General features: G+C 39.6%; 1 protein-coding gene across 1 annotated transcript; it reads right to left on the bottom strand.

Annotated features, from left to right (window-relative positions):
• Positions 1 to 60: 60 nt before the first annotated feature.
• On the bottom strand, positions 61 to 7,190 carry simc1 (SUMO interacting motifs containing 1). Its single transcript, XM_084549298.1, has 10 exons — positions 6,625 to 7,190; positions 5,043 to 6,239; positions 4,704 to 4,951; positions 4,482 to 4,551; positions 3,299 to 3,459; positions 3,073 to 3,165; positions 2,821 to 2,952; positions 1,861 to 2,017; positions 1,615 to 1,699; positions 61 to 1,301 (listed from the first exon to the last, which is right to left on the bottom strand). Exons 1-10 carry the CDS (start codon positions 6,766 to 6,768, stop codon positions 1,090 to 1,092), a joined length of 2,499 nt encoding a protein of 832 aa, XP_084405424.1. The 5' UTR covers positions 6,769 to 7,190; the 3' UTR covers positions 61 to 1,089.
• Positions 7,191 to 12,394: the final 5,204 nt, after the last annotated feature.

Genomic DNA, 12,394 nt, shown 5'->3' with positions numbered 1-12,394 from the left:
TAGATGTAAAGAAGCTTTTGAAAGACTGTTTTTTGATTTGCGATAAATAAATTAAAACAATACGAATTTATTAAGCATTTGCTGCTCTTGCTCTGCAGTATCTTTACTGTATTTTGTTTACTTTGATAAACAGAAGACTGCTTAGCTGACTTTGGTAGAAAATTAAGTTGCTGACAGTACCTCAAATGCAGATGATGATTCAAAAATAAATAAAATAAAATAAAATAAAAAAGATATGGAAGCTTCAAGCCCAGCACACAAGATCTGTACAATCGCCACAGTTGGGCACCAGGGGCAGACTTTGAAACACATTTTCAGGCAGAGAATTTGACTCTCAAGCTACAGAGGGTTTCCAGCAAACCACCTGACTGCTAATTTTGCATGCTAGCTCTATTTGTTCATATCGCAAGTACCAAGTAAGACTAGTTCTTAATTTAACCGTTCATCTGGAAGGCAGTTTATATATTTTTAATTGAAAAACATTGTGCCTGACCATCAAATAACCCCTCTGAGAACTGAGTTTCAATTGAGGCTGTTTCAGAGTTATTGTATTTTAGCAGATGGTTGGTTGCTACGTGTGACAACAAGAGATGTAATATTATTTTTTGCCCATGCAGAGTTCCTAAGTCACAACACCGAATCACCAACGCACAAGTGTTTGTGTAACCTTATTATTTGCAAGTGATCTGATCAGATTTTTGTGTCGAGACGTCACCAGTTTATCTGCATGCCTTGCTGTCGTAACAGTGCTGTCATCAGAAACCACATAGCTAAGCTGAAGAGAAATCCGACTGAGGTGCACGAGTGGAACTTTGAAGTTTGTTTGGAATAGCATTTTAAACCTCCTCCATATCTGGTAAATTTTTTTATTCATCTTTTAATTTCTTTGCTGCCCAGACTTTTAAAAACAAATCTGCATATGACAAACAACGGATTTGGGCTGGCAATCTGAACAAAGCTGTAATGCCTCTGGCCACAGCCGTCACAGACAGGAAAGCATTCACAATTGTACAAGTGAAGTATATACAAATCCACATAATATGTTATAATTTATCGAATAAAATGAGCATCAATAGTATTTTTTTTAGTTCAACACTGACAGACGTCTAGCAGGTGATCCTGTAGATAAGTTAGAGACTCTTCCACATGTAGTGGTAAGGCTTCGCCGAGGTCAGCCTGGGATCTGGACAGGAAGGCCTCCACAGCTTCACGAACAGCGGGCTTTGAGACCATGTCATCCGGCTTGTAGATCAACGTGCCGACCCTGCCTCTTTGGTCAGGGAATGAGCTGCACAGATAGCCTGTTGACGACATATGGTATACGTTAGGAATAAAGTTTGAGAGGTTAAAGTAATTTTACTTCTTGTTTAAATGTTTTAACATTCAGGGAAGTTATGCAAGTTAATATAACCTAGAGGAATTCACTTGGAGAGGTAATTTCACTGTTTGGATGCCAAAGATTATTACAAATATACACCTAAGATTTCCAGCACTGCCAGCTTCCTGGCTTCCTAGGTTTAGAATCAAACAGATCATCTGACTTAAAATATAAAACCTGATAATGTTTATTTCATCACTGAGAGAGCAGTGTACATTTAAACACCAGGACCACACCTTTCATTGCCTTGTTGTAGCTGAGGAGCAACATCCAGAGGAGATGGACCAACTCTTCCCACTTCTGCCACTTTTCAGTGCCATCCTGGAGAACAAATTCATGGATCAGTTTCACTGAACCTTTGCTTGTTGTTGCTAACTTCAGTTGTTTGAGTGTGAAAATATATTTGTCTTTAAAATGTACACTAGAATGACAGATTTTAAGACATCAGTGAAGAGTAAAAGACTGGACAGAATGACATTCACCATTGGGTCTGGTGCCAGAGTGCAGTTCTTCAGAAAGTGGAGAAGCAGATTGAGCGACATAGGCAGGGAGACTTTCAGTGGGCATGCATAGTCCAACAGATGTTCTAACAGCTTACATCTCAGCAGCTTGCTCTGCAGGCTCTCCAGCAGCAACATCCTGAGTGTCAAAAATAGATTAGTTACAGAGAGCTTAAAAAATTGGGGGAAAGACGCAGACTGTGCCATTGGAATAATTTGATATATTCTGCTAAAAGCATATTTAAAACATACTTTTTGTTGTAAAAGACGCATGGAATCTTTAATGCTAACTAGACAAATAATAAATATAAATATTTCCTAAAAAGGACAAATAATCAGATAAATGATAAAACAATTTGGCATTTTTTCTTTTATGATATCCACTTTTTCTCGTGTTTCAGTTTAATCCATTAAAAAGGCCTCTTGTCATTTAAAGCTTTGAAGTCTGAGGACTTTCAAGTAAAAAAAATAAAAAAAAAAAAAGCAGGAATAACGCATTAAATGCAGATTGACACTGAAGTGTTATTCGTGCCGGTCTTTAAATACGTGTTTCTAAAGTCTTTATCTATTGTCAAATGAGGTTACTCAATGGTGACTGAGCCTCTGACACACTGATGCAATAATATGAAAGTCCTTGTGTTTACAAAAATGGGTGTAACGTAGTAGCAACATGTGTTTCATCATCCAGCAGTTATTGTACTTCTCTGCTACAGTTGCAAGTAAATGTTAACATGGATAGATGAAGATAAGACTGATAATACTACTCTGAATGAATGCCTGGCTCTAGTCCCAACTGACTGACGACTTCACAAAAGCAAGACTGTATACTGCTTCTTGTGGACACAGAGATCTCTTCATTTGCCTCTTTAACACTATTTTAATGGTGAATGTAATCTCGGCTCATTCAGCTTCATTCAATAATCTCATTTGCATCCTCCTCACCTTTGTGCTCGTTGAGGCACATCGCTGACAAGCATATGGAAGAGCTCTTGAGACAGTTTGGCAGAGTTCAGAGCAGGGGAACGATCCACGTCCAGAGCTAGAGACAGCATCCTCTGGAAGATGGACACCATTCTGAAGGGCGCAGAAAGACAAAAAACTTGAATGTGTTGGGAAGAAAAACAAAACAAAACACAGAACTTGCTACAATTACGACACAAAAAAAATGCTTCTAAACTTTTCTTTGTAATTCACCTAATGTATTCGTCTTTCTCTCTGGTTGTTTCTCTACTCCCTGCATGCTCTGTCGATTTCACAATGGCAGAAAACAACCACTTCATGACTTCCCTGGAAAAAAAAGAAAAATAAATAAATGGGGGTTGGGCAAATGTGTGTATCTCACCAAAGATATAAAATAACACTGAAATGCTTAGGTAAGTCCAAAGTTCCCTTTCTTAATAAGACTGGTCATCAATCTCACCTGACCCTCGGAAACTGCTGATCACATGACAATGCTGTCTTTGCGATCGACTGGTGGAGAGAAGATGTTGCACGTTTGGCCTGAAAGTCATCCTCCAGAGTCTGCACAATGTATTCCAGGAGCATGCGCACGATCTCACATCGATGTCTCTTTGTGGTGTCCTAGCAAGGGCAACAGATAATGAAATTAGAAATGTTTGCATCTTAAAGCAGAGAGATGGTGATAAAACAAATATATTTTTCAGTGATACTATAAAAAATAAAAAAAAAAGGAGGCAGTGATTTGTGCTTGTCGTTAATATCCATAAATGCATCCACTACTCCAATACTGTCTCTGAAACTATAACATTTAATGTATTTAACATTATTGCAAACAAAAGCCTTTTCAGTATGCTCTTGTTCAACAGTACTGATGATAAGTTAAGTCTCAAGTCCCAAGTCCTAAATTCTGAGTTTCGAGTGATAGTGTGATCTATATCAAATATAATGACAGTCATTTCCGTTTAAGTCATATTTCATGTATAGTTTTAATCATTTTGAGGTTTGGACTGTTAAATGTCTCACGTAGAGCAGAGTGGACTTATCCAGCTAGGTTGAAATAATCAGATTGATTGTAATCCATGAACAAGGTCAGCACCTAATAACCTTGCAAATGATGCATCCCATCGTTTCACTCTGGGTGAAATGAATACATTGTTTTTCACAAGTTTGCTCAATGCGGGAAAACATCAGGTGGGTTGACGAGTTTCTGATGGACAGAAGTATGGTGGTAGCAAAACGAGTTTTTCAGACAGGTGTATGAGAAGATAAACAATGCACAAATCTATGTGGGCAGCATCACTGATGCTATGGGTCCATCTCAGTCCGTCTACGCCATCTTTTTCAACTGAATGAATTCAGTGTTGTCAACGGCCCAAACACGTTATGGAAAATCTGGAAGGGGTCTGTCCGGTGTGGACACAACAAATTCAAGTGTATGCAATATAACATCATGGCACACACTTTTTAATCTCTGGGCTTGGTGGAAAGTATCAAATCCTTTAAAGACAAAAGGCTCAAGACTAAGAGAGAAGTCCATAGTCAGCGATGTTGTCCAAGTCTGTATTTTATCAAGTCAGGTCCAAAATCATCAAATTTGAGTCCACATTTCTGATATTTATACATTTTAACACTTGCTGCAGTACCTGATTGGCCATAACTGTGGTCAGCAACTCCCAATCCCATGGAACATTTGCTTTATTAGCCACGTGGAGTCTGCAATCAGAAAGTGCTTTTAATATTGGAATTCAAAGATGAAAAGGGAAGAAAGATGATGGAAGATTGGATATAAGGAAAAGACTGCACTGAAACAGCAACTGCTACAAATAATACATGTCTATTAACTTTTATTCCTGCGGTCCTCTTACCTTTGTGTCCTCATCAGCAGATTAAAGGCCTGCACACAGAGGTGATGGGGACACTGTGGGTCGAGCAGAATGCCGTGGAGCAGGTGGGTGGTGATGTCTTTGGGGGGGTAGTAACCCGGCTGGAGTAGGTCCGACAAGAGCTGCAAAGTTCCCTCTGTGTAGTTCTCATCGATGGTACTGTAAACCAGGCTCAAGCTCTGACGACACAGCACCTCTGGAGTTCCAAAACCTTCATCATCCTCATCAATCTGAGGGGAAAAAAAGCAGCGCATTCAATCAAACGTACAATGAGAGGAACAGAAACGTAGAAATATAACAATCTGGAGAAAGGTCTCTTACCAGGGATTGAGCTGGTCCTGACATGATTTTCCTGAGTGCAACTGGGCAAACGAAATGCCCGTCTTCTCTACTGACTGCCCTGTAGTCCATGCCAAACCTATTCTCTGCATCCATGTCTTCTCCATCACTTCCCTCTTGCCATAGGAAAGACACCGGACTATCAATTCTCAGTTCGTCCCGGTATGCCTCAGTCTCTAGCTGCCATTCAGGTGTATTTTCAGCTGGTATATGTGCAGAGGTAGGTGATGGGTCGACTTCGCTCTTAAATTTATGAGATACAGATTTTGTGTCGGGAAGAGAATCAGGGTCAAAAAGCTCAGAAGAGTTTAGTCTATTAGAAGGGGAGTGGGGTGATGACTGATCAGAGAGACAGCTCTGTCTCGAGTCTGCTGGGTTTAGTTCCAGTTGTTCCAGGTTGGAGCAGAGGACTTCTTTTTGCGCTTTATGTGGAGTTAAAGAAGTGAAAGATGGGGATGGGATGAGCACGGACGAGCAAAACTCATCCCTCTCATCTTCCAGAGAGCTGTCATCTTTAGAGGTTGCAACAGAGCTTCCTTTCTCTGAGCAATAAGAGCCAGCAGGGCTCTTAAGGTCCGGAGATTTCTCATCTTGCAACGATGTGCTTGCAAATTCATCCTCTTGCTGTCCTGGTCCGATCATGTTAGGCTCCGTGTAAAGAACCTTTGGTGCGGTAATAGTCCTTGAACGGTTAATACTATCCGATGCTTTACTGTTAATGTCCACTTGTCTAAAGCACACAGACATTTGCGTGCAATCTTTGGTTAAGCTGACATAACACTTAGGTGTTTTAAGGTCCGCGATATGTGTTTCAAGAAAAGGCACTCGTGGCAACTTTACAACCAGTTTGTGGTAGGCTCTGAAGCGCCCCTGTCTTCGCCGTGCTTTAGAATTCAAACGTCTGTGAAATGACTTTGAGTTTCCACAGTCCTGCTGTGGAGCAACAACAACATCTACTGAAGAGTCTTTCTGTGAGTTGAAATCTTGCGTGTTTTGTTTTACGTCCACACTTTCTACTTTTAAAGGACAGCCGCCTAGAACCACGTTACCTTTCTCCTGTTCTGTACCATTTGAATCCCCCTCGGTCAAGTCTACGACTGGCTTGCCAGTGGAATTCTGTCTTTTGCGCAACTTCAGCTCCGGAAGCGCCCATCTTGGATCTGTGAGGTCAATATAACGCTAGAAAAGTAGGGAAATAAACATAGAAAATTAAAATAAAGGATGTAGTGGCTTACATACCTTTAAGGAAGAAAACATGTCACCTGAGGGAAACTCGTACTTATCTTACCTACACAAAAACTATTCAGTTATCCGAGATTTCTGATTAAAATGACCAACATGAGTGTAGGTGTTGAGGTGTATTTATGTATTTACATATTCTTAACATGTAATTCCCGTAATTTGCTAAAATTTAAAAGCTTAGCTAAAGTTAAGTTTAGCTAGTTGATATTAGCTACTTAAAGAGCAGTGTATTTTTTCCCTAAAAGCAGCTATATGCGCAGCGACATCTTAAACATAGGCTACTTAAAGTGGTTTCTACGGCAACGGTGTTCCGTTCTCTTACCGGTGGGACGTTGACGTTCACTGCATCAACGTCAACTCGAACTGCCGAAAGCGGCAGCGGGTCGGGCTTGCTAATGAATCCATTGTAGGAGCCGACGATTTCAACATCAGAGTCGTCCGAGCTCAGACTGATCACATCATCCATTTCTCCACTGCAGTCACTCGGCCTCACAACAGACAGAAGCGATGGCAGCTAATGCAGAGCTGCTCCGGAGCCGACCCACGAGAGTCGCCATAGTCTAAAACAAAGAAAAACTTCCGCAAATGAGTAGTTCCCCATTATTTTTTTTGTGCAGGCACGTCCGAAAGTTGACGCTTCCTGGTTTGTTTGTTGTTCTTCTTCTGCCGTGAAATCTACTGGCTGCCATCATCTCCACCTGCTGTGCCGGAGTGCAATAACTTTGCTGGCTATCGTTTTCACTTGATGACATTGAACTACCCTTCTGGAAAAGACTGATCACCCAATTAAGACAATCTGAAGAAATGCCACGAGTGAAATGTTATGTATGTCCAAAGCAAAATGTCACACAAAAACGCACTGAAAATAATATTTCAACCAAAAATACAATATATAGAATAGAATAGAATGTCTTTATTGTCATTGTACAAGTACAATGAAATTAAAGTGACCTAAGGTCCCCCCTTAGGTGCCGTAGAAGTACTGAAATAAATAACAAAGTAAAGGAAACGTAAAAAAAAAAAAATAAATAAAATAAAAATAGAATTAAAAACAAAGTACAAAATATAAAAAACACTAACATGACATAACAATCCCATTCGCACATAATAATAATAAGCCAACTGTTATTGCACGTCACATGAAATTATACCGCATTGTTGTGAGAAATGATTGCACATGTTTGCACATATGAAGTTGCTACATGTTTGCACATAAGAAAATATTGCACAGATGAATTGCATAGTCTATTTATGAGAAAGTCTCCACTCTGAAAGCATTTGAATGTGCTCATCTAGTCTCAGTAGTATCTTTCCTGTTATAATAACAAATACTGAAATGGTTAATTTAGCTTACTGGCCATTTTTCACACAAGACTTAGACTTAGATCATTCAATCATTCACAAGGGAAATTGCTTGGCCACAGTAGCTCAGTTGCACATTAAAAAATAAATAAAATACACTCTCAAGAAACACAACTAAAAAGAAAGATAAAATAAAAAACGCTAAACGTCCTACCATATTGAGTTCTTGTAAATAGATAAATGTGATCTCATTCATCGCCACTGGAGTGCACTCATGTCATGTAAAAGATTTAGAAATGTGGCAAAAATGCTCAGGATGCTTGCAGCAACTGAATGTCTGTCTATTCTTCACAAGAGTGTTTTTTTCCCCCTACTTCGGAAGCTTTTGCAATTAACCACAACTTAGCTCATGCAGGCAAAATCTTATTTATTTATTTTTTTGTTGCTTTTTTCTTTTTGCAGAATGGCATCCCAGTCCACTCTTAAGCTGAGCTTCATGATTCAAAACCTGCCTCCCCAGGGAATGCTTACTTGGTGTTCTTCTCATGTAACTTCTGTGATTAATGGAGGTGCGTCTGTGACAATTTGTGAGCACACACATAAAAAACAGTGTCAAGCCTAAGTAATAAGAAACGCTGCAATTTTGTATTTGTAAGTCATCCGTCAATGACATAAACCTCATGCTGCATGAGTTTTCTTTCCTGATGTGAATGCAAACGTTTTCCTCCTGATGGGGAGCTAGGGTGCATATACACATATTAGTGTATTGGATTAATATAATAATCATAATAGTGATAAGCACCTCGTTTTAGGCTGTAGCAAATGTGCACACTGCATTGTTGTCAGCTCAGATCCTTAGTTACAATGCAGTATTATTTTTATTTTATTTTATTTTTTTTATCTCTGCACCAATAATGAATACCAAACTAAGGTTTCAAATTTGTTTCCAATGTAGACATAAGATATTCCAGGGAAAGAGTAAATATTATTCTGTAAATTGTTCTTGTTTTTCTGAGAAATGCAAATTTTTACCCTGCGCTCACATGTAACTGGATGAATAGAGCTATTAGCCTCAAATGCCTTCAACCATTACACCCTGGGATCAGCCAGGATGAGTCATCTTAGTCAGACATACACAACCCCCTGAAATCTACTCCACAACGTGAGGACTTTATTAGGATGGGTACACACATATGAAAAGCTGTGTGCCTTAATTCTGTGTGCACCTTTGCACCTTTGAAATCATCCTTAGCTTTTGTTCTCTGAAGGCCGTACTTCTATAAATACTGAAGAAAGACTTGACTGAACATTCCCATTAAAAGTGGAAAATTATTATATAAGTAATAATGTCCAGTGCACAGCAGCGGTTGGAGCCAAAATAATTTTTGTCAGTCGCTTGGTGTTAGCGTGAGAGGTTCATCAGTTCTGAGAACACAAATATTGCCACAATGTTAAACCCTAATTCAGCTGGGAAAGGCGGTCCAAGTTCAGTTAGCCACAGCGGGAGAGTTATGGAGACATTTAAAATCCCTCGAAACACTCTGCTGCCCATACATGGACACGAATTAAGGATGGAATACGTTATCAGCAGCGGAGCGTGCAGTTTCCAGTTTTAAAAGGTGAACAAAAGCACGTTGTACTCATTAGAAGTTACTTGCATTGGGAACCAGTGATATCTGATAATGAGAGCAGCTGGCTTCAGAAATGTTTGTGCAGATCTGTGTATAGCATTGGAACAAAAAGAGACAACTGTGCTGGTCTTTCTTTTAGTCAAGGCAGTCCATAAAATCGAAATGAATAGTATATAGAGTGCATCTAATGAACTTTGATGTCTTCATTTTGATTTACACCAATCAGGGATAACATTATGACCATTTTTTTGCCTTCAACATGTGTTTGCTATTCTTTTTTTCCATTTGGAGTGTTTTTTTGCCGACTGTCTTTCTTGTTCCTTTTGTACCTGTGTTTTTTTTTTTTCAGATTCTCCCTCTCATTTATGTTTTAACGTTGGCTGACATTTATATTTATCACAATATAAATTAGGTCAGTATTAGACTTGCTTAGCTCCAGAAATTCCCTTGTAAATTCAAATGTGGAAACAGCCAACAATGGTATTAGCTGAAAAAAAAAAGAAAGAAAGAAAAAAACAAAATCAGGAAGATATTGCTCATCCGGTTTAACTGAGGCTACAGTCCTCACTGCAGTCATCCCCTCTCTCTTACCCATAACGTCCTCTATCTCTCTATTAATCTGTCCAATAATGACACAAAATACCCCCCAAAAATAATAATAATAAATTATTCAAACTCCTATATCTTTACAGTCAGAGAAATAATATCTTAGGTCATACACAGATCAGGCATAACATTATGACCACTAGCAGGAGAAGTAAATAACATTGACCATCTTGTGACAGTGACTCAGTGTTCTGCTGGGAAACTTTTGGACCTGGCATTCATATGGATGTTATACATGTACCACCCACCTAGACCAGACCAGGCACCCCCACCCCATAGCAATGACTCCTTGATGGCAGCAGCCATCCCCAGCAGGATGCAGCCTGACACAGACACACACACAAAAACGGTTTAGGAACAACTAAAAAAATATGAAAAACAGCACAAGGTGTTGACCTGGCCTCCAAATTCACTGGATCTCAAACTGATCAAGTATCTGTGGGATGATCCACAGAGGCCCCTCCCCTCAACCCATAGGATCCAAATAACCCCACTAACAACATCCTGTTACCAGACACCACAGGACACCCTCAGAAGGCCTATTTCTCTGATGAGTCACAACTGTCTTGGATGCACATGGGAGACCTGGACAATATTATGAAGGTGGTCATAATGTTATGCCTTATTGGTGTAGTTGTGTGTGGTAATTATTGTGTTAATTATCAAGCTTTAGGGTACAAGTTTGTGTTATCTTGGTCCTGCAGGTGTCTTGTGGTTTGAATATTTTTTCTTATTTCATTCATTCTCTATTACCGCTTGTCCTCACCAATTAGACAGACAAGCATGCCTTTGAACTGTGGGAGAAGACTGGAGAACCTGCAGAAAACCCAAACAGGCACAGGGAGTATATGTACACTCTACACAGAAAGGCCCCAGCAGGTCAGTGGGTTCGAACCCAGAACCTCTTTGAAAATGTCCGTGCTAACCACTACACCACAGTGACACCCTTTTTATCGAACTTTCTGCACATAAATGTCCCATAATGTAATTTAAATCCATTGTACCTCCTCAGTCAATATTTGTGGAGAAGGTCTCAGACTTTGGTGCATCATCTACTGCTTCACTTTATTTTCTCTTGCTGAGTCAACAGAGATGGACGGATATGAGGGCCTGTCTGAGAGTGGTTCAGTCCACTTTTTGCAGCACGCTGTGTGTTTGCTTGCTGTGCTGATCATGAATTGATAATCAGCAATGGTTTCTGGCAAGCAAAGTTTCTGCCTTCAGCAGCTTTGCCACACAACGCACATTCTTCAGCTAAGCTGAAAATAATAGTATTCCTCACATCACACAGATAACACCAAGGAAAACAAATCTTGTTTCCCTGTTGTGTTGTACTGTGGGCTGTAACAGCGGAAACATTCACAGGAGGCGACACTCACCTGGGTCTGGCAGCAAAGCATTCTGGGAGTACTTGTTATCCACTACAAATGTTGCAATGAAAACATTAACAAAGTTTATTTTCAAAAATTCTGAAAAGACGTCTTATCTTAAAGTTCCAGGGATTTTAGAGAATAGAGTCAGTGACCGAACTGAGTTCCTGCCCAAAGGCCTGAAACTCACACAGCACAGGAACATTTCTCAAAAGAATGTAAAAATATGCGACAACTGGAGTGTGAAGGATTTGTTGTGATGCAGGGTACAAAAATATTATTGTTCTACATGGACTACCTGTCTGAGAAAGAGGATTACAGCGATATCAGTGCTGCATGAGGTGAACTATAGTTTCAGTCTCAGATTGCAATGAGGGAAGGGATCAAGTAAGACAACAATCTGTGTGAACTGACAAACTGACAGTGAATTAGCAACCATGTTTATCCCTCCTCAGCCCAGCCAGGCAGTCTAGACTGTCTGTGACTCTGACAGAGGAGTTGGCCAACAGTTTGTGCTGCAGTACGTCAGAAGTCACATCTGCTGTCTTATCACATTTAGCAGAGAATGAATAATATTTAAAGAAAGATTTGGCTAGCAAACATCATCGGGTGGAGGAGGGGGCGGGGGGTCCAATGTGGAAAACACAACCTTAAATGTGCTGAAAGTGCAGTTATCGTCATGAATGCAGCAAGAAAGACCGAATGACAAATGCAGTATTTGTGTAACTCTCAAAAGAGTTAAGAACTGCACATGTTGACAATATTTTTATATTTTTTAAGGGAAGAATACAGTTTGTGACTGTGAAGCACAGTGTTTCAGTGTTTTGTTATACCTCTGTTTAGTTTTAGTTTAGGTTATTTTTTGGTTTCGTTTTTTTACGTTTTGAATTTTGCATTCACATTGCAGCTCATCATTTTATATTCCAAACAAATCCTCTACATTTAAAATTCAACATAAAACTGTTATCGCTAAATATGCCAGAGATGCATTAAAAGTAAAATGGCCCCATTTTCACTTTGTTAGAGCTTTAAAAGTTTAGAATTTGGCTCTTGGATCAGAGTTAGCTGATTACTGAGCTAGAAGAGAGACACTTATGTGTATATATTAGCTAATTGTACCTCTTTGTGTTCTGTTTCAGGTGTGTGAAGTACAACAACCAGTCATATGCTGTTTTTTAGTTTA

Source organism: Chelon labrosus, assembly GCF_963514085.1.
Source record: "Chelon labrosus genome assembly, chromosome: 8".
Taxonomy (NCBI): domain Eukaryota; kingdom Metazoa; phylum Chordata; class Actinopteri; order Mugiliformes; family Mugilidae; genus Chelon; species Chelon labrosus.
The sequence above is the reverse complement of the archived record's forward strand: the minus strand, read 5'-3'. Positions and strand labels throughout refer to the sequence as shown.

Coding starts and splice junctions, on each gene's coding strand:
- simc1 (XM_084549298.1), bottom strand. CDS start 6,768: ATGGATGATGTGATCAGTCTGAGCTCGGACGACTCTGATGTTGAAATC. Junction 4,552..4,703: donor CTGCTGATGAGGACACAAAG/GTAAGAGGACCG, acceptor TTCTGATTGCAG/ACTCCACGTGGCTAATAAAG. Junction 1,700..1,860: donor CTCTGGCACCAGACCCAATG/GTGAATGTCATT, acceptor TTTGTTCTCCAG/GATGGCACTGAAAAGTGGCA.